At 41.2% G+C, this 22,441-nt stretch overlaps 1 protein-coding gene across 3 annotated transcripts in view; it reads left to right on the top strand.

Moving 5' to 3' along the window:
* The window catches only part of Ubn1 (ubinuclein 1), a 30,251-nt gene continuing 7,810 nt past the window's right edge, over nucleotides 1-22,441 (top strand). Inside the window, exons 1-15 of one of the 3 annotated variants that reach the window (XM_048789201.1) lie at nucleotides 1-99; nucleotides 1,371-1,388; nucleotides 3,755-4,042; nucleotides 7,525-7,611; nucleotides 8,062-8,157; nucleotides 8,836-8,970; nucleotides 9,647-9,750; nucleotides 10,461-10,899; nucleotides 17,325-17,395; nucleotides 18,652-18,781; nucleotides 18,931-19,049; nucleotides 19,253-19,381; nucleotides 19,563-19,706; nucleotides 22,212-22,262; nucleotides 22,361-22,403. In XM_048789201.1, the coding sequence (XP_048645158.1) occupies nucleotides 3,794-4,042; nucleotides 7,525-7,611; nucleotides 8,062-8,157; nucleotides 8,836-8,970; nucleotides 9,647-9,750; nucleotides 10,461-10,899; nucleotides 17,325-17,395; nucleotides 18,652-18,781; nucleotides 18,931-19,049; nucleotides 19,253-19,381; nucleotides 19,563-19,706; nucleotides 22,212-22,262; nucleotides 22,361-22,403 (1,797 nt within the window). In that variant the 5' untranslated portion in view covers nucleotides 1-99; nucleotides 1,371-1,388; nucleotides 3,755-3,793. Of the gene's footprint in view, nucleotides 100-1,370; nucleotides 1,389-2,475; nucleotides 4,043-7,524; nucleotides 7,612-8,061; nucleotides 8,158-8,835; nucleotides 8,971-9,646; nucleotides 9,751-10,460; nucleotides 10,900-17,324; nucleotides 17,396-18,651; nucleotides 18,782-18,930; nucleotides 19,050-19,252; nucleotides 19,382-19,562; nucleotides 19,707-22,211; nucleotides 22,263-22,360; nucleotides 22,404-22,441 lie in introns of those variants that run through there. The other 2 variants (XM_015490764.2, XM_048789202.1) reach the window with 2 other exon arrangements.

Raw genomic sequence — 22,441 nt, 5'->3', positions numbered from 1 at the left:
GGGAGCCGGCCGCTAGCCGCGCGGCAGCCCAGAATCTGGGCCGGCATGAGGACCGCCGCGGGGGGACGTCCGCGGCCCGCGTCGGCGCTGGGGACAAAGGTGCGTGTGGTTGTCGGTGCTGGGCTCCCGCGTTAGCCTTGGTGTAGTTTGACACTTTGCAAGAAGTTGTGACAGCAGGAAGTCGGCTGCCTGCGCAGGGGGACTGTTCGCCGCGGTCGAGCCGGGCGCCTGCCTAAACTTCCGTAGACAGGTAGCGGCGTGGCTCTTTACAACAGAGTCCCTGCAGCCCGAGTCCAGGTGGACTGCCATAGAGCCCCACTTTTCCTGAGCCAAATGCCTGCTTGTAAAGGTGGCAGATCCACCCGCATTTCCCGTGGGCCATGTGCTGTGCAGAGGCTTTGATGGTGAGGGTGTTTGCGCTTGCTGGGTTGTCCCGGAACCTGATGTTTCTTTGGAGACCAGTTTCGATGAAGTACCGTGAATTATTTGTAGGGACTGCGATGAATTCACAGTGTGTGTATGTTCTTAACTGATTGTTTAAAGCGTATTTAAGATTGTGGGAAATAATCTAATAAAATCGAGCACGTGTTTTCTTTTTTAGAAACTTGAACTTTTGAGGAATTGAAGATATAGTAATGACAATAAAAATGTGAATCAGTTTTACAATTAAAATATATGCATTCCCATTCCTTTGCAGGAACATTGCAAAAAAATATGTTGTCTGATACCCTAGAAGTTCTAGCCAATGCAATAAGACATGAAACAAAGATCAGTGCAGTTTTCCAGAAAAGGAAAGACAATGATCATTTCTGTGGATGACAGTACTGTTATTTTGGGGAAAAAAACAAACAAAAACCACACTAAACTCAGTAAAGGGGTTAATTACAAAATTAGCATAAACAAATTAATCTTTCTGTTTTATCAATAACCAGTTTGAAACCAGAATGGTTAAAAAGGATATATTTATAATAACAAAATGTATATATATAGTTCCTGGGAATAACCTGAGATGCAAAGGAGGCTACCATTGTTTTGCATAATCAGTTGAAGACTTTTTTTTTTTCCAGTTGAAATCTTTTAAGAGAAATGATTTTGGGGATAGAATACTAAGAATAATTTTAAACTCATTAAAGTTGAATGTTTTAAAACTTAGCTATTTTTAAGACTAAGTTTTACTTACAAATGTTGGTTTGTTTTATTTATAAATCTAAGAATATTCATGTAAAAGCAAAAATATTTGATTTTTTAGTAAGGTTCAATTAAGGCACCAGTTTAACATTAAATTCCCTTAAGCAATTAACTGTTTTTACCAGGTTAATTAAATTCCCTTATTTTTTTTCTTTTTTGGTGGTATTGGGGATTGAACCCAGGGACACTGTGCCAGTGAGGTATGTCCTCAGTTTTTTTTATTTTGTATTTTGAGACACGGTCTTGCTAAGTTGTCTGTGCTGGCCTTGAATTTGTCATCTTCTTGCCTTAGCCTCCTGAGTTGCTGGGATTATAGTCATGAGCCACTATGCTCCGGTTCCCTTAAATGTTATAAATGGCATTTAATATTTTTATACTTTCAAATATTTCAAATTTCGAAAGAGGTGAACTTGTAAATCTAATAGTACAGTCTTTCCAAGAACTTAACATTTGTTAAGTCTAAACATGTAAATGTAAGTCAGGTTTTTTAAAACATGTAAATACTTTAGAAGTTTAACAGTTCAAATTAAGATTGTAAATCTAACATGTCCTTCTTTAATATATCTGGTACTTGCCAGGTGCAATAGTGCGTGACTGTAATCCCAGTGACTTAGAAGGCTGAGGCAGGAGAGTCACAAGTTTGGAACTTTAGTGAGACCCTGACTCAAAGAGTTGATGATGTAGCTCAGTGGTAAAGCTCTCCTGGGTTGGATCCCCAGTACTGGGGGATGGGGATATATGTGATTCTCTTAAATGTTTCAAATGACTTAGGACAAATGATAGCATATTATGGTGATTATAAAACTTAACCACAAGTCTAACTTGTGTTAATATACAATAGGTTGATTTACTTTGTCCTCTGGTTTTATTTATTTTCTTCTTTCTTTTAATTTTCTTTGCAGGGCTGGGGATCAAACCCACGGCCTTGTGCATGCTGGGCAAGCACTCTATAACTGAGCTACATCCCAGCCCTGTCCTCCAGTATAGTCCTGCTTTTATACTGTCTTACACTTGCACAGTTGCTTTTGCAACTTAAGAGGAGCAGTTTTAAGGTCTAGGTGGATTGAAGTTGCAGTCTCAACTTGGAATGAAATGAGGTTATATTTTTAAATTACCAGCTGTACAGGGACATTAGGATCTGGTTGCCATCTCTAGTATGGCCTTTCTTTTTCTTTTTGGTACTGGGGATTGAACCCAGGGATGGTTAACCACTGAGTCACATCCCCAGCCATATTTATATTTTATTTTGAGATAGGATCTAAGTTGCTTAGGGCCTTGCTAAGTTGCTGAGGCTGGCTTTGAATTCCTGACCCTCTTGTCTTGCCCCCTGAGCTGCTGGGATTACAGTTGTGTGCCCCTGTGCCCAGCTAAGGATGGCCTTTCTTCCTCCTATTGAACATCCTGCTGATTCTCTTCTTACAGTGGGACTGTGTCTGCTCTCTCAGTGGGAGACCTGTAAGCTTTCAGCTGGATTTATTTTCACAGTCCAGTGTGTCACACATATCCCAAGAGCTGTGAATGTTTCTTTGGAAGTGAGTGTGTGGGGGGGATTCTTTTTCAGCATCTTTGTACACATTAGTTAGTAAGTGGTCTGCATACTGGCCAACCTGTTTCACTGCCAGTCACTTTGCTGCCTGATTAGGAAGATTTTAACTCTTATAGTTTTTAGATATTTTTCTTCCTTGTCTGGTCTTAGATCACAATTTTACGATTATAATGAAAAGATTGGATACTGGATATGTACTAATACATCTACATGTATGAGAATATATACAAATCTCCCTGAATTAATTCGTATTTATGATTCATTTACAATCAAAGTATAGTGAGCCTTCTGGGAGAACTTGCCAAAATGATTCTAAAATTGAACTGAAATAATAAATAGGCTGGAAAAGCCAAATATTATTTTTAAAAGACAATAAGGATGAACTTTTAATTCAAGATATTAAAACATGCCAGAAAACTTTTCGAAACTTTGCTATTGATTTGGTTAAAAATCTCTAAGTACTAGATTAATATAACAGATGGCCTTCAGAATTAGACCTTACATATCTGAGGCTTTACTCGATGATATATGCCAAATCAGCAAGGGGAAAAGAAGATTATTTAGTGATTGATGCTGGGGAGAAACCAAGTTAGAGCCTGTCCTCTTGCCTTATAGCATAGTAAGTTCAACTTGGGTTAAGGAGTTACATGTGAAAAATGTATATATGAATGACCTTATCAGGGGAATCTTATATAAGATCTGATTGGAGAAGGCATAAAAAGAAATTGTAGGCATAAAAAGAAATGGGAGGAATTGTATGGGATAAAAGTTTTAACTGCATCATTCTATCATCTTTTGACCTGGATCATGGGATTTGAGGTGATTATCATATAGTTATGAAAAAAATTATATTTAGAATGAGTATTACTTAAGCAGAAAAAAAAGCAATAAATAGCAACAGAAATAAATCCAACAATGGATTCTTCTTGATAATGAAATTATTTTAAACTTAAATCTATAAAGGAAGTGTTTGTTTTTATCATCTTGGTTTGACCTGGCCCTTCTTTTCAATGTTAACAGAAGCCATGCAGTGACACCTGCTAAGACTTGTTGGTAGCCATGTCGGAGCCCCACAGGGTCCAGTTCACCTCTCTCCCAGGTTCTCTGAATCCTGCATTTTTGAAGAAGTCCCGGAAAGAGGAGGTTGGGGGAGCAGAACAGCATCAGGACTGTGAGCCAGCCGCGGCAGCTGTTCGAATTACACTCACCCTCTTTGAACCGGATCACAAACGCTGCCCCGAGTTCTTCTACCCAGAGCTGGTGAAGAATATACGAGGAAAGGTGAAAGGCCTTCAGTCTGGAGATAAGGTACGCTCTAGCATCCATAGAGTTGCTCTGCAGACCTAACATGCAAGTGTCACTGTGTGCACATGGGCCTTCACAGCAGGGAAATGAGAAGTGAGGCTAGAGAGATGTGGATAAGGGCACATCAGTCATGGAAAGCACCTACAAGATTAGCTGACCTTACCACTGGTCATGAAGGAAGAGAATTCTTCTAGCATCATTTTCCTGATTGATGCTAGAGAAAAACATATGGTTTATCTAAGGCTAATTTGAATTATGGATAACTAATGTAAATAAAAGAAACAATACATTTTTTTCATAATGAGGTTGTAAATGTAACATGTAAGAGAGACCAGTTCTTTGGCTGTTGTGGTGCTAGAATTCTGTGCTGGACATTTCCCTTTGCCAAGGGACTTTCCCTGTCTAGTGCAAGGACAAAGAAAATACACAGACTGCGGCTTATCTCTTCTGAACAGTAATATTCTGGGTAGTTTCTTTACTTGAATGGGTAGGAATATATTTATACACATACATACACACACGCGCGTGCGCGCACACACACACACACATACCCTTTTTAACTTATTTTTTGCCTTCAGGGTGTTTAAAAATCAATTTGATTTCTTAAATGTTTTTTAAATTATCTATTTATTTTCCTAGCAAATTAGTTTACTTTTTAGTATGGAGCTTTAAATTTTTAGTTATGGATAGACACAATATCTTTATTTTGTTTACTTATTTATGTAGTGCTGAGGATTGAACCCACTGCCTCACATGTGTGAAGCAAGCGCTCTGCCACTGAGTCACAACCCCACCCTTAGTATGGAGCTTTTAAACAGGCATAAAAGTGGAGAGCAGAGCCCATCACCTGGCTTCAACTATTATCATGGTTTTGGCAATTCATTGACATTTCAGAAAGTTTTTATAAATTTTATTCGAGTCATGTATTTAAGAACAATGCACATATGATAAATGCACAGCTTGATGGATTTTCACAAACTCAACACTGTGGAACCTGCACCCAGATCACAAGATGTAACATTTACTAGAAACATTTGCTAGAAACCCTCCTGCCTTCAGCAGTGCACCACCCTGACCCTCAAGGGCAACCCCCAGTAGCTAAGGTCACTTTTGCATGTTTTTGTATTTTTTGTGTAGATAGAATCATATAGTATGAGTAGGAGCTTGAGTGAAGAACATTTTAAAACTCCTACAGTATTACCAGTGCACTGTGCTAGGTTCTGAGGAAAAGGTTAGGACTGTACACTTGCATCATTCTGGTCTCTTAAGTGGCTCTTGATAGAATGAAAACAAGGCCAGTGTCTAGTTCACAAAACTAAGAGTGTAATGAGATCATGTTGGTGAAGTTTTAGCCCAGTGCCTCCGTGCTAAGTGCTCACTCAGTCTAATTCATGTTTGGACTGATTGGAGGAAGTACATTTGGTTAGTAGCATTACTCACTTTTTTTTTTTTTTTTGCTTAAAAAATGTATTTCCTTGATTGAGATCTTATTGGCTGAATGGAAGCTAATGAATCTGTACCAAGGGTTATCCTGTTATATAAGGGTCAGTGGGCAGAATAAGAGGAAATTACTTGAAATCTGTTCACTGTCTCTTTTCCAAAGTAGGATTGGTATCCTCTTCATTGAGAGGAACAACCAGTGACAGGAGTTGGTTAACATGGGATCAAACCAGATTGGTAGGTCAACTGAAATTAGAACTCCAGTCCTTAGAGCCCACTTTTTTGGTGGGCTCCAAATGATTTTCTCCATTGCAGAAAAATGTATGGAGCATACACAGAGAAATTTGGATCCAGTTTTAGTGGATTTATTCCTGGACTAAAGTTTTAGGACTTCTGAGTCGTTATTGTTCTGCTGTGTAGTGTTAAAGTATAATATAACCTGGGCTGGAGTATGTATGGGTCAGTGGTAGATCAAGCACGTGTGTGTGTGTGTGTGTGTGTGTGTGTTTTCCCCAGCACCACAAAAGAAAAAAATGTATAATATAATTTGACACATTTGTTTATGGGTCTAGCTTGTATTCCTTATAACATGAAGCACTCTGCTAGACACTGAGGATTATACAAAGTTAGGGAAGACACTGTCCCAGCTTTAAAGGAACTTGCAATCTTGTAGATGTTTTAGGAGAATTATACCAGCACAGGTAACAAGTTACAATGTGATGATTGTTTAAGCTGGCTACAAACACAGGCCAGAGGGCTTGGGCAGAGAAGAACTCACATCCAGGATGCCATTTTGGACAGAGCTGGATCTTTATTATGCTTGGAAATAGTCACTGGAAGACTGTTATTACAAAGCATTAAGGAGCACACCTTGACTTCATTGGTTTTCAATCAAGATTGGTGGGATTTCTTAAAATTATTTAAACTACCCAAGTTATATGGGATCATTGTAGAAAAAGTTGATGATATAAATAACCACATTTTAATAGCCACCCATTTGTGGTATGTATGTTGTATGTAGTGTAATATTCCATTTTACATAGTTGAAAGTCATTTAACAGATCATTTATTTTATTGTTATTTTTTAGTAGGTTTTAGTTGTGGATGGTCACAGCACCTTCATTTTGTTTATTTATTTTTATGTGGTGCTGAGGATTGAACCCAGTGCTCCACACATGCCAGGCAAGTGCTTTACCACTGAGCTACAACCCCAGCCCCCTTAACAGATCATTTATGAGTGTGTAGGTTTTAGTACGCAGAGATGGGAGGGTAGAATAAGAGTTTTGTTTTCAAACAGCATTAGTGTTTGCAAGTCTTAGTGGTTTGGTTTACTCTGAAGTTTTAAAGCATATATTTAGTACAGGAGTCTTTCATTAAAATTAATATATATTTGCCCAAAACACATAAGACTCAACTGTGGAAAATTTACTTGATGAGAAAAATGCAAGGATAAGCTTATAGAGTAAAAGTATACTGCATGGAAATATTTTGAGTGAGTATTGAATTGAAGGACAAGAAGAGATGATGGACCCTTGCAGATAAGCTTCTAAAGACAGGGGAACCAGGTTTGACTTTGGTATCTCTGGGAAAAGTACATTTCTGACCACTTTGCTAAACAGCTCTCCAGAACTTGTGCTGCATTCTTGGGCCATTGACTACTTTGAAATTCTGGTGAAGCCTGTGGACCTCTTCTTAGTACATTTTCAAGTGCATAAAATAAACTGTAGGGTTATAAAGATAATCACCTATATTGCATACAGTTCTGTAGAGGTTGAGTATCCCCATCTAAAGGTCCTTTGCTGTGTCTCTAGCGCTAGATGGATGATTGTAGGCACTTAATCAAATTTTGTTGAATTACATGAATAAAAGGTTTCCTTTTTTAAACAAGGTAAACATTGACAAGATGGTAGCATGTATTCTACCTTGTCTTTTCTGAAAAATAGTGTTTGTTATGTATAGGTTTTGAGTAGTCAGTGAAGGTTTTATGAATCAAACTAATAATTTTTTTGCTAATTCTTACTTTTTGTGAAATGATCTCTTTGCAGAAGAAAGATCTCTCAGATCCTTTTAATGATGAAGAAAAGGAAAGGCATAAAGTGGAAGCCCTTGCACGGAAATTTGAAGAAAAATATGTAAGATTTCTCTCTTGGACAACCAGACATTCTCATTAGATGGAAATGGCATGTTTCTTTAGTGGATTATGAAATAATCAACAATGATCTGGAAATAAGTATAGAACTCAGAGAAAACAGAATGCAGTTATTAAACGAATGCACTAAGGTATAGAAATCTCATATGACAGGAGCTAGTATGTGAGCTAAATGGGCCAATGAACACTTCCTTAGAGGAAGTGTCTTGGCATGAAGCATAGAAGCCATTTAGTTCATTCTTCTGTCTTAGACTATTTTATGCAAATACAAATTGTCCTATTTTCAGCGGTCTTTGGAGAATGAGGTTTTGAGGGGGGATGAGAAAGACCCAATGCTTTACCACTTTTAATCACCAGCTGATGAAATTCAAAGACAATATTTAATTCTGTGTGCTTATCAAAAAATATGTGATCTATTGCTTTTAAATTTTAGGGCGGAAAGAAACGTAGAAAAGACCGAATACAGGACTTGATTGACATGGGGTATGGTTATGACGAATCTGATTCCTTCATCGATAACTCTGAGGCGGTGAGTTGTTAATGAAAATGCAATATCAAAACCTCCACATCGGGGCTGGGGATGTGGCTCAAGTGGTAGCACGCTCGCCTGGCATGCGTGCGGCCCGGGTTCGATCCTCAGCACCACATACAAACAAAGATGTTGTGTCCGCCGAAAAATAAAAAATAAATATTAAAAAACAAAACAAAACAAAAAAAACCTCCACATCGGGCTGGGATTGTGGCTCAGCGGTAGAGCACTCACCTAGCATGGGCGGGACCCAGGTTTGATCCTCAGCACCACATAAAAATAAAGCCATTGTGTTGTGTCCATCTACACCTAAAATATATATTAAAAAAAAAAAAAAAAAACAACCCTTCACATCTTAGCTTCTTCAGTTTGTGTCTGGGAAGCTGGGGGCAGAGTCAGAACAGCATGCTCTCAGTGAGAGGAATGAGCAGCACTGATGTGAGAGGAAGTGTCCTCTTGGACCTGGGCCTTGGTGCCCTCATCTGAGAAATATGACTACTCTGTCCATCACACTTTGTAGCTCTCACATCTGTGATTGGTGGGAGAGAGAGGGCTATCTTCCCATACTGTCTGAAGTATGACAGAAGAAGAAGCACATTTACATCTCTTCAGACCTGCTTTATGCCTTTGGACTTTAAAAACAGAACTTGGAGCTGACAGTATGTTTTTCCCCTTCAGTATGATGAGCTTGTTCCTGCTTCTTTGACCACAAAGTATGGAGGATTTTACATTAACTCAGGAACTCTGCAATTTAGACAAGCATCCGAATCTGAGGATGATTTCATTAAAGAAAAGAAGAAAAAATCTCCAAAGGTTAGAACATGCTTGCTTTTGGATTTCAGAAATGTTTTTTTACATGACCCTGTAAGATAAGTGGGTGACTCCAAAGTGTGCGACGATTTGGGATGGCTCAGGAGGCTGGTGGAAAGGCTGAACTGTGCCAAGGCGATGTGGAATGGGCTTCCGTCAGCCCTCAGTCATCATGTTTGTCATGGATGCCCCAGCAAGCTCAGCAGAGTTGTGTGTTGAGGTGGCTTTGGGGTGGGGATGGGAGCAGTGAGGGTGTGGAGTGAGGCATGTGCAGCACCCTTGCTTGGCCCTCTTCTGTGGATGTGTAGAGGACTTCAGTTCCCAGGGTGTCACCCACTGAAAACAAGCCACCCTTAGGCTAAGAATATTGTAGGGTCTGTCTGCCATTGCCCATTGTGTAAAACAAGAGATAGGACTCACCTCAGCCCATTCCAAATGAGCACAGTTTCAGGCTTCAGAGAGACACTGTTGTCTCCCCTCTGGGTGTTTCCAGGACACACTCTGGTGGGAATGCTATGGGTTTGTGGTCCAGGGACTGCTCTGAGAGCTTTTTGTTCATGAAGGAAGAAAGACAGGTCTCAGGATGTGCCTGGGCGGAGCAAGGCCAGTGCCATGTAGTGAGTGCACTTGCTCCCTGAGTCAGGGAGCTGTGTAACTGTGCCTTGTCTTTGATTCTCAGAAGCGGAAGTTGAAGGAAGGTGGTGAGAAGATAAAGAAGAAGAAAAAAGATGACACTTATGACAAGGAGAAGAAATCGAAAAAGTCCAAGTTTTCCAAAGCCGGGTGAGAGGCAGCAGCTTTTCGCTAGGATAAAGTCTGACCCGTGAGGGCAGGACACCCAGGAGCTGACTCACCTCCCCCACAGCTTCAGAAGAGGCAGCAGGGCCTGGCCCTCCTGTCCTCCCTCTCACCTCCTACAGGGCTGATCTGGGCATAGTCGTAGATGCTCTCATCTCTTGTGTGTCAGATAGCCAGCGTTCCTCTGTTCCCCTGTCAGTGTCGGCAGCTATTTCTGTGACTATGTTATTGCTGACGTTCCTCGTTCTTTTGGGCACTTTTCTCTCTGCCCCAATTCTTCTGTCTCTGCTGTTTCCCTTTGTCTTCTATGGTCACGCTTCCTTTTCTTCACTTGGTCTTACCCCAGCTGCCTTCAAGTTGCTGCTGTTCTCTGCTGCTCCTGCTTTCTCCCTTTAAATGCTTTTCTTGTGCCTCCCCTTTTTTTGCAACCTTTTATTTCAGCCTGGCAGTGGTTCTTAAAAACCCATTGGATATTTAGCATTACGTGACTCTGTGTTGCTAACCTGTATTCACTCTTAAGCTTTGGTCCAGCAAGAACGAGCTTCATATGCCAAGAGGAGGGAGGAATAATAACAGGGTGGACTGTGACTGAGGTTCTTCTGGAGACCATTGCCCTGGGACGGGGTGAAGGCCTCTTGAGTTTCCCTGTGGAGTGGTCCTGCAGCTTGGGTAACCAGTTTCTTTCTTGCTTACAGCTTCACAGCCCTCAATGCCAGTAAGGAAAAGAAGAAGAAGAAATATTCTGGGGCTTTAAGTGTTAAAGAGATGCTAAAGAAATTTCAGAAGGAGAAAGAGGCTCAGAAAAAGAGAGAGGAGGAGCATAAGCCTGTAGTGGTCTCATCGGTGGAAGCTCAGGGCCTGCGGGACTTGGAGGGTGCTTCTGACCCCTTGCTCTCACTCTTTGGCTCCACTTCTGACAATGACTTGCTCCAGGTGGCCACTGCCATGGACTCACTGACAGATTTGGACTTGGAGCAGCTGCTCAGTGAGTCTCCAGAAGGAAGCCCTTTCCAAGATATGGATGATGGAAGCGATTCCCTTGGGGTGGGATTGGACCAGGAATTCAGGCAGCCCTCTTCCCTCCCCGAAGGCCTGCCAGCACCCCTGGAGAAGCGCATTAAGGAGCTGGCTCAGGTATGGTGACACAGTGTGGCCGGGCTTTCCTGGAAGCGGTCGGGCAGATTGGTGTTGGTTCTGCACGGCGTGAAGCTCGATGCCCAAAGAAATCCTTAGTGAGTTGGCAGTGAAAGTGTGAGCTTTCCCCAACCTCTCCTCATCCTGAGTGAGGAAAACAGTGTCAGCTTTGCCCATCAGGCTTCACATTTAAGCCTTTCTTGGTTCTTTCTCTTCCAAATAATTTATTTTCTTCCTGGGAGATTTTTCTCTTTCCTTTTTCTGCCTGTTAGTTTCTTTCCCACACAGTATCTCCTTTTGTGCATAGACCAACACTGATGTTGACATCAGGCAGCTGAGAGAGAGATTCATCTTATTAGCTTTTGAAAATGCACTAAAGTTTGTAAACATGTAAGTTACACATAGAGCATATGCTCAATTGTCACTGGGTTTTGGTTGCTCCCTCGCATTGCTTATTGTCAGCATCCGTGTTGGTAGCAATCACAGGAATGCCTCCATGGTGCTAAGTAAAAAGGAGCTTAACTTGAATGTTGTCTGTGCCCCTTAACAACAACAGCAACCTTTAGCATAGATCAGCTGTTGCTGCTCCTGTTCTCTATCGATTTGGAATTCATCCCTAAGTGCTGAGACTGTCAATTCAGTAATACTAACTAGAACCAAGCATGGATCATTAGTTAATGATGACAATACCTTTTAGTTAAAATAACATTTTACCTTAGGCATCGTGGTTTGTACTGCAGTTTCAGTGTCGTTTGTACTCAATAGCTGTAGTTCTGAACTAGTGATTCTCATAGCATATCAGAATCAATGCTATGTAATTATCCTTTATGTTCAGGGCAGGTGAAATGTCAACCACCTCTATAAATGATTTTCTCACTTCCAGAAAATATCTGAACATAGTATACAAAGCAAATAAACATCTTATTGAAATCTCTAGCTCATCCTTTTTAGCTTGCGTGCAGTGTTGGGCATAAGTGTTTTATTTGAATGTAATGATTTTAATGAATTGTGCCATGTCAGGGATTCAGAGTGTATCTTAAATATGACATTGAGGTGGAAGGAGTTGAACCTGAACTTGGCATGTTTGAGTGTACTGTCCTGTATTTGCTCTCAGAATTCATGTTAAAAAAATTACTTTGTTCTTTTCATTCCTATGGTTTGTAATCAAATTGTTTTATAGTTTCTGAAAGTCTTGTTAAATAAGTAAGGACTATGTGATGGTAGCCAGGTGTTTTTTTTAGAGAAAAGTCAAAATAGAATTCTTGGATACGTCCTCATTCCCACCATAGGTTGCGTTCTAGTGTGCTTACTTATTATTTCAATCTCTTGGGAAACACAGAGCACATCAAGTGGAACAAAATGCTGTAACCTGAAACAGCATGGGACTGTGGTACCAGAAAGCTCCCTTGGTGGATCCCCTGTCTGGCAAGCTTCCTCTTGAGTGATTGCTCTTGGGCATGACAGACAAGGGTTCAGGATTCCGTAGGCAAGGTGGGCCTGGGTCCTAGAGATGCTGAATGTAGAGTTTGATATTCTGGTTTGAAAATACAGTGCTCAAGGGTGAAATTGACACTTTAATCTTCATCTGGCCCGCCCTGCTCCTGCATTAAGAAACTTTGGAAAATGGGGTGGGAAGTGTGTGGGGATTATCTATTACCCCACCAGTTGAAAAACAATTTCACTTTGCATATTCCTTTCTAGCTTCTGTGTATGTTTTTATGCAGTTGTGATTATAGTTGTGAATAATTGTTTCATGATTTTTTTCACTTAATAAATATTATTATAAAGCCCTCATTATTTTTAATGGTTGCATTAAAAAGAAGGCTTATTATAGAAAGTTATTCCAGCAGGGCCCCTGCACTTGGGGCACCTGGAACCCCCACATGTGTACACAAATGCTCTGGACTGCAGGCCCTATTGAGAATTTGCTGGGAAAGGTAATCTTCCCAGGGAAAGAAGGCATTTGTACACAAAAACTGCATACAATTCCAAAAGTTGCATGGGGATATTTGGATCCTTAATAAGGAACTCTGTCCTGGATTTTGAAAGATATTGCGTTTTAAATTAATTTTAAATTAAATTTGATGTATATAACTATCATTAGCAGTGTTATGTGTTTCTCACTTTATTTTTCACTCCCCTTATTTTTCTTTTTTCCCCTTGTTTATTTTTATAATAGGTTGGTTAGATTTAAAATCTTGACCCTAGGTAATAATGTATCCATTTCTATTGCCTTTTTAAAAAGGACCTCAAACTTTGACAGTTATTCATTTCTCCTGATTGTGGGCTGGCTGGGTAGTTTCTCTTCTGATCCTGCTTGGGCTCACTCTTGTTTTTTTTAAATACCCCTTTGGTACTGGGGATTGAACCCAGGGTACTTTACAACTGAGCTACATCCCCAGTCCTTTTTCTTCTTTATTTTGAGATAGGGATGTCACTATGTTGCTGAGGGTCTCACTAAATTGTTGAGGATACCCTTGAACTCGCAATCTTCTTCGTCAGCTTCTCAAAGTGTTGGGATTACAGGCATGTGCCACCATGCCTGGCATGGCTCAGTCTTGCAGCTGCATTCAGCTGGCAGGTTAACTGGGTGCTGGTAAATTAACTGGGTGCTGACCAGACCTCCCTTTCCTTTGGGCCTTTTATCCTGGACGTCTTCAGGGCATGGTGATCTTGGTTGTGGCAGCATCTTGTGGAAGTGGAATTCTTAGGGCCATAAGATCTGGCTTTTACAGGTTATATGTGTCACACTGCTTCTGCCACACTCTTGGTCAAAGTGAGTCATAAGAACAGCCAAGATTAAAGGGTTGGGGAGCCTAGGACCTGCTCTCTGGGGGGCATTTCTCCATGGGAACAATCTGTGCTCCTGTTTGCAATCTACCACAGTGCATAGTAGATTCTACTCTGATGTGTAGTGATCTCTTAGGGAAAAACACACTCTTTATAGAAAGCAAAAAGTAGATTTACTTTCTAAGTGAGAAACTTAAAAAAAAAGATCTTGAAAACTTACGTACATTAAAGAGATACACCAAGAGAGATGCCTTGATTGATGTCCATGTTATATTCACTGTTTTCTCGTGTTAGCTTAGTTCTCATTTTCTATTCATTTGTACATTTTGGATCCAGGGAATATAGTGATTTGATGGTCTTGCCCTGTATTAACATGTGTTGATTACAGATGTCTTTTGTATAAATGGTTGGAACATACAGGGTGCTGAGAAAGCTCAACTTTGACACCCCCTCAGATTATTGTCTTGATATAGTTTGGCAGCTATTCAGCCTGGTTCTTACATATGACCCAGGTCTTCTTTGGTCCTCTTTAGTTAGGCATGAAGTGGGAATGATACTAAGAACAGAAAGGAAACAGGTCCCGAGCACCCACACCTTTACCCTCCTACTGAGTTACAACCCTTGCATCCCCAGAAGTCCAGGGAAAGAGGGACTTAAAGACAATAAGGTAGGAAAAAAAACCAACTTGAACCCAGGGGTGCTCTACTGCTGACTAATCCTCATCCTGCATATAAATAAATAAATAAATATAATGGTCTATCAACAACAAAAAAAATTTTTAAAAAAGGCATTTGGAGGCTGGGCACAGTGACATGTGCTTATAGCCCAGCTAATTTGGGAGGCTGATGTAGGAAGATTACTTGAGGCCAAGAGTTCAGGGCCAGCCTGGGCAACATAGCAAGATAGAAAGATCCCCATCTCTTTAAAAAAATATATATATATCTTGGAACTGTTATAAGTCAGCATGACCAAGGTGTTTGCTTTAACCTCATTTCCTAGTTAATTTAGGATTGATTAATTTATACAATATCTCGGGCAAGGGACCTCACTTATTTCTGATAGACTATCAGATATCTATCCAGTTGCTTTTAATTAAATTTATTTTAAAATGCAGTGTTTTGACTGATTAACTTCTGTATGAAACCAGACCCTCTGAGGACAGTCTATGCAATTAAGACAGTTCAGAAAGAAAATCTTTTTAAAGACTATGTAGGCAGAAAACTTCTGAAGTATTGGAGAAAAGGTTGATTGATACTGAAATATAAACCTTATTTAAAATAAAGACAAATTTTATTTAAAAGACTGTTGATGGGTTTGTCAAACAGTGGGGCATTTTAAAATACATGTTGAAGGAATTAGATTGAATTAATTGAGGATCTGGATCTTAGAACTAGCAGTAGTTGAATCAAAAGAATGCTTTAGTTTTTCTGTTTTCTCAAACTAATGTTGTAATTGCAGTACCTTAAAAGTTCTAAGGTGAAATTCTGAATGCTGAAAGTGTAAGAAATTACACATGGATGGTTTAAAAGCCATGCCTTTCTTTCTTCCATCATCCATCCATCCTTGTCACACCTTTCATCCAAGGCCTCTGGGCTGTCCTTCAACCAAGTCATCTTTAGAAACTTGAGTTTTGTAGCTCTTCAGGTTAGTTTTGGTTAGACAGCATTAGGCTTTTCCTCATCTAGTTTGCCTTTCTATGGCGGTATCTGTTCATTCCTTTGTTCATCCATATATCCACTTCCCAATGTTTACTAAGTATCTATTATTTGATAGGCAGCTGTGAGGAATGTATGGGCCAATGAGAGTTAGTTCTTGTCCTCCATGAGCATGTTATGTAAATGGATGATACCTATGCAGACAGTGGGCTGCGGCACAGAGCAGGATGAAACACTCTGCCATTTTAGATGGCTGACTAGATGACTAGGTGGACAATCAGGAGTCAAAAGAGAAACTCTTTGAGGGTACATAAGACTGGGACTGGAGGCTACAACGTTGATCAACCTGTGGGGAAGGCAGGGCAGAGCTGAGGATGGGTGAGCAGCTGGTTGGTGGAATCCCCTAGAGTGTGGTAGGAGATGGGAGTTATAGTGGACGGCTGGGGCCAGATCCTGGAGTGCCCTGCATGCCATGAGAAGGAATTTGGGTTTGGGTCTAGAGTTGGTCAAAGCCACTGAAAGAATATGAAGGAAGGAATGGGAGGATTCAAGAAGGCTGGAGTGCAGATATTAGAAGCAGGGAAGCAGGAGTATGAGCAAAAGCTGGCAGGTCTAGTTTTAGGTAAGCTGAGTTTGCATATCAGAGGATTACCCCTTCACAGGGGTAATTGGAAATCCTGGTCCAGAGCTTAGAAGAGAGGGTACAGGGGTTTTAAGGTATAGATTTTTTTTTTTTTTTAGTTGTAGTTGGACACAATATCTTTATTTATTCTTATGGGGTACTGAGGATCAAATCCAGTGCCTCACATGTGCAAGGCGGGTGCTCTACCACTGAGCTACAGCCCCAGCCCTAGAGGTTTAGATTTGAGGGACTTTCATGTGTGTATATTATTTTGAAGACATGAGGAGAAAAGAAATGATGGGAAGAAGTGAGTTCTAGATAGAAACTTGGGAGTCCTTCAACAGGGAAGAGCTAGTGGGCAGACAGATGGAGTCAGAGGTTGGAAGGGCCCAGCAGGTGCAATTAGAGGAAGGTGGAAGGCTTGATCAGGATTTATCCCTTTCTCTAGACAGTCACCTTATCACCCATTTGTCATTATTACATATCATGTCTGATTTCAGAAATTGTATTTTGCCTACAACCTGAAAATCAGCATCCCTTTTGTTTAGATCACTGAGTCTCAGAGTTACATTTAAAGAGTTCTAATGGTTGGGCTACTTTTAAAGAATACATATTCCTGAGTCTTGTCTCCAGAGATTGTGGTTTGATGGGTGGTTCCCACATGGAGCTACTTGTGAGGGCCATCTTCTCTGACCAAGGCATGGTTTGCCATTAGGATACTTTAGAGGTCTCCAGGCTGCTCTCCAGGTTATAAACTGTGTTCTCATGGAAAGCAAAAGAAGACAGTCTAGTAAATTCCTGTCATATCAGGCAATATGGCATGTCATTCCAGTGATCTGGATGATGGAGAATTTGTGTCTACCCTAAGTAGAATAGAAGTTTCAAAAGATGATAATGACCTTAGATGCTAAAGCTATACATTATTATTTTTATTGTTATTTTTGGTGGATAAAAGCTTTTATCTTATAGGTTTATTGAAGTTCTTAGTTGTTTTTATACTGTTAATGTATGGAAATCTCAACTAACTGTGTAGTTTATGATAGAGTCTGGACACAGGAGTTAATAGAGTTGGCCTCTGACCAGATGCCTCAGGATTGCTTGTTTCTATGTGGCTTTGTTTTATGTGACTGCTGTTTTAAGTCCTGGGATGTACAGTTCAAGATGCTGCAGCATCTTTGAAAAAAATAGAGCATTGATCACAGGTGACCTTAATCCGGGACTTGGGTAGACTCAGGAAAGTGTTGGGGAGGATTTTATTGACAGGTGCTTTTATGGAGCAGTGACTGGTGCCTGCGGGGGTATGTATGGGATGCGTGGGCAACAGGTTCTAATGGCTGTTACTGTCTGCTGTGAACCAGGCTGCCAGAGCTGCTGAGGGAGAGAGCAGACAGAAGTTCTTCACCCAGGATATGAATGGCATCCTACTAGAGTGAGTATCATCTGTCTGTCTGTCCATATCTGCTGTTACACACCTGGGTTGGGCAGGCCAGGAGTGCATGGGACTATTGCTGACCAGCAATGAACTAGAGGACTTGGGTTAATATAGTTTTATTGATGTTGTTCATTAAATAAAACAGGGACACTAAATACCTGTCTCCAAGAATGATAGATCTTACTAATCTTTGGCCAAAGGCTTTATTAGATACTATATATACAGTCCTGGACTTTTGGAAGAGGATTTCTTGAGTCAAGGGCAAGATGAGACTAGAGAGAAGGGGTTGCTTGCATGACCCTGAGAATCCAGAAGGTTGAGTGGTGGCCTCAGGGCCTGCTTTGTATTGGAGTGTTCCTCAGTATTTGTTCTCCTTTTCTTCTTTCTCTGCTCTCAATGCCAGAGTACCTCATTCCTGTCACATTTCTTCCAAACCTTGAAACCCCCGAATCATTGCACTGTATGAAATGGATTAAAAAGCAAAAACAAACGTAAATCTAAACACATCTGGCCCTCAGGTTTGCAGCTTTTCACTGGTTGCAGTTGCATTATGTAGCAGGAGAAGATTATTGCTCAACAACTGAAATTTTTGCTAATATAAGAATAGTTGTCAAGACTTGGGAATGTTCTAGCAAATGGCCTTGCCCTGGCCAAGATCTGGACTGGCTACTTGGGTCAGGAATCATGGGCTACAAAGAGTACCTGAGGGTCAGGGTGGATGGGAGGTTTGTGTCAACAAGGAACCCACTTGAGCGTGCCAAATATGGAAAGCTCAAGGCATTGAAGAGAATATTTTTCTGCTTATTCAGCTGGAGAAAGTGGAGGGGGTGAGGATTTCCTTGACCTCATAGTCTTGGAGAGAATTGGGAACTGGAAAAAAGAAACACTGCCAGAAAGTATTTCCTGTCAACCCCAAGTACCTCATTACTTCCCACTTGATAGCTTTTATGTCATATTTGTTTGTGAAATTTTGTACGTGGATCTTGTTCTCTTGGGCTCTGTTTTCTTGACTGCCTTTGACTTTGTCCTGTCCTTGACCTAAAAGCCTTAACCCACTTTACCTAGCCAAGTTTGGGAATTGTTTGTTGATTGCCAAAGATTTGTTGCCTTGGCCACTCAGTTGCAGTGTGGCCCAACAGGATGAGGTTGGACCTGCTTTTGGCCCCTAGCTGGCCTCACCATGTAGGCGGATCTAGTGAAGAGAGATGCTGCAGTGAGCTGCAGGCCGTTGATGACTCTGTTCTGTTCTTCAGCATAGAGGTGCAAACTCGGGAGCTGAGTAGCCAGATCCGTTCTGGGGTATATGCCTATCTCTCTTCATTCCTGCCCTGCAGCAAGGACGCTCTGGTTAAACGTGCTCGAAAACTTCACCTCTATGAACAGGTGTGTGGTTTTGGGGCCCAGCTGAGGGGTGGCTACTCAGTACAGAGCCCTATCTGTAGCTGCACTGCTTCCTTTTGATTACCCTGTTGTGTCTCCTTGGTGTAAGTCTGGTGTGTGAACAAGACTTTGCTGTGTCCTGCTCTCTGCAGGGTGGGCGCCTGAAGGAGCCTCTCCAGAAGCTCAAGGAAGCCATTGGCAGGGCAATGCCTGAGCAGGTGGCCAAGTACCAGGATGAGTGCCAGGCACACACGCAAGCAAAGGTCGCTAAGTAAGTGTCTCTTTGCCCTAGTGCACCATTATCCTGTTGTCTCCTCTCTTCACACCTCTCAGTATTTACTTTCATTTCAAACCAGACTCTTGGCTCTTCAGCATTTTCACTGTCTGATCTTAGAAGTCCCAGTTAAGTAGGGAGGAGGAGGAAGAGGCGAGGAGGAGGACTTCGGAGTCCATTTCTTTCTCTTCCTTGTGTAGGATGCTGGAAGAGGAAAAAGACAAGGAGCAGAGAGAACGGATTTGTTCTGATGAGGAAGATGATGAAGAAAAGGGTGGCAGGAGGATAATGGGACCAAGGAAGAAATTCCAGTGGAATGATGAAATCAGGTGTGCCTAAGCTGGGACCTTGCCTCACTGGAGGGTTTGTGGGCCAGTTTCTGAGCATGTCCCCATACTGCTAGTGAAGGTTAGGATCATTTACTTTCATCAGAACAGCTGAAAGCACATGATTAACAGCTTGAAGAAGAGTTGGGTGGTTGCAAGTTTCTGATTTCTGCCTACTTCTCAGGGAACTGCTGTGCCAAGTGGTGAAGATCAAACTGGAAAGCCATGATCTGGAGAGGAACAAGGCCCAGGCATGGGAGGACTGCGTGAAGGCCTTTCTGGATGCAGAGGTCAAGCCTCTCTGGCCCAAAGGCTGGATGCAGGCCAGGTGAGGGTCAGTGTGATCAGACAGGAAGTTGTGCCATCAAGGAGCCACTGTCCAGTTGACTCAAATCTGATGTCACCTGAGTAATTCGGGGAGATAATAGAAGCTAGGAAAGATTGTTGTCAGTCTTGCGTAGAAGAGAGAAAGTTCCCTATGGGGTTTTGTCCTTGTCATTCTTCACCCTTCTGTGGCTCAGGATTGGCTGCATGCTTATTGTGCCCTTTCCTGTTTTGACATAATGGCTCCTGCCAGAGGTTGAGAGATGGATTCATCTTGGGTACTACTTTTTCTGGTTGCTCTTTGCAGTTTTGGGGATTGACCTGAACATACTAGGAAAGTGCTCTACTGCTGAGCTACATGTTATTTTGAGATAAGGTCTCACTAAGTTGCTAAGGCTGGCCTCAAACTTGCCATCTTCCTGCTGCCTCCTGGGTCGCTGGGGTCACAGGCATATACCACTACCCATCATGGGTGCTTCTTTTTGTGGTTTTTATTTTCGTTTTTGTTTTGATACTGGGGATTGAATTCAGGGATGCTTAACCACTGAGCCCTTTTTATTTATTTATTTTAAATTTTTTTTTAGTTGTATATGGACTCAATGCCTTTATTTGTTTTTATGTGGTGCTAGGATTGAACCCAGTGCCTCACACTTGCAAAGTAAGTGCTCTACCACTGAGCTAAAACTCCAGTCCCCTTTTTATTCTTTGAGACAAAGTCTTGCTAAGTTGCTTAGGCCCTTACTCAGTTGCTGAGGCTGGCCTCGAACTTGTGATCCTCTTGCTTCAGCCTCCCATGTTGCTGGGATTACAGGTGTGTGTCACTGGGCCTGGCTTCGTGGGTACTTTTTAAAAAATTTTTTATTCTATTTTGTTTTATATATAACAGCAGAATGCATTATAATTCATATTATGTTGATAAAGCATGATTTTTCATATCTCTGGTTGTATACAAAGTAGTATATTCACATCATTCATGTCTTCATACATGTACTTAGGGTAATGATATTCATCTCATTACACCTTCATTTCTACCTCCATACCCAGTCCCTTCCCCTCCCACACCTTTGCCCTATCTAGACTTTGTCTAATCTTCCCATGCTCCCCCTCCCAACCCCATTATAAATCAGCCTCCTTATATCAGTGAAAACATTCGGCATTTGTTTTTTGGGGATTGGCTAAATTCACTTAGCATTATATACTCTAACTCCATCCATTTACCTGCAAATGCAATGATTTTATTCTCTTTTATTGCTGAGTAATATTCCATTGTGTATATATACCACATTTTCTTTATCCATCCAACTACTGAAAGCCATCTAGGTTGGTTCCACAGTTTAGCTATTGTGAATTGTGCTGCAATAAACATTGATGTAGCTGTGTCCCTGAAGTATGCTGTTTTTAAGTCCTTTGGGTATAGACTGAGGAGTGGGATAGCTGGGTCAAAAGGTGGTTCCATTCCCAGTTTTCCAAGGAATATCCATACTGCTTTCCATATTGGCCGCACCATTTTGCAGTCCTACCAGCAATGTATGAGTGTACCTTTTTCCCCACATCCTCGCCAACACTTATTGTTGTTTGTATTCTTAATAGCTGCCATTCTGACTGGAGTGAGATGAAATCTTAGAGGAGTTTTGATTTGCATTCCTCTAATTGCTAGAGATAATGAACATTTTTTCGTATATTTGTTGATTGATTATATATCCTCTTCTGAGAAGTGTCTGTTCAGTTCCTTGGCCCACTTATTGATTGTTTTTTTTTTTTTTTTTTTTTGGTGTTTAGCTCTTTGAGTTCTTTATATACCCTAGAGATAAGTGCTTTATCTGATGTGCAAGTGGCAAAAATTTGCTCCCAAGATGTAGGCTCTCTACTCACCTCACTGATTGTTTCTTTTGCTGAGATGAAGCTTTTTAGTTTGAATCCATCCATGGGTGCTTCTTAATGGTCCTCAAAAGTCTCATTTTCAAGTAGCAGGATTGTCATCTTCCTGGAGCTAAATACCAGGCTTCTGTTGTAGAGGTTATTTTGTGTCACTTCCCACAAGTGGAATATGTCTGCTGTACACAGGGCAGGGAAGGTTAGCTAGTGCTGATTTTCTGTGCTGGGCCCTATTTATTTGTAATTTGCACAAATCATAAAGCCTTGGGAATTGTTCTGTTCTTATAGGTTGGACTTGTATGAAGAAATTTGTTTTGAGTTTCACCCCACATTTTCTTCTTGACAGTGTCAAGGATAGGCAGTAAGGAAAGTGCTTCTGCCTAGGAGAAGGTGGCCATGAGGTCAGGGACAGAGCCATAGTCTTTTTTGATAAAGTCCATACTCTTGGCTTTTGATGGGCTTTTGAAAGGCTTCCATCCCACCAGTGTGGCTGCTTTGGACTCTCAACAGGAATTCAGCTCACCAGTCAACTGGATTTAAGAGCAGCCACCAAGTACCAGAGTTGCTAGAAAAGCTCTGGAAATAGAATGGTGGTGTCTAGGGTGAACAGAATGCCATGTGCTATTTCTTTCAGGACTCTGTTTAAGGAGAGTCGACGAGGCCATGGACACCTGACATCAATTTTGTGAGTGTCTTGGCGTTTTTCATTTTTCAGAACACTGTTGTTTTATCTCTTTCTGTGGATCTCCTCTGAACCTTCCCTGTGTTTATTTCTTTGAACAGAGCCAAGAAGAAAGTAATGGCCCCTTCTAAAATCAAGGTGAAGGTGAGTCAGCTTGCTCAGGTCATATGCTGGCTGTCCTT

The sequence above is a fragment of the Marmota marmota genome, unplaced genomic scaffold, assembly GCF_001458135.2.
Source record: "Marmota marmota marmota unplaced genomic scaffold, marMar, whole genome shotgun sequence".
Classification (NCBI taxonomy): Eukaryota; Metazoa; Chordata; class Mammalia; order Rodentia; family Sciuridae; genus Marmota; species Marmota marmota.
The sequence above is the reverse complement of the archived record's forward strand: the minus strand, read 5'-3'. Positions and strand labels throughout refer to the sequence as shown.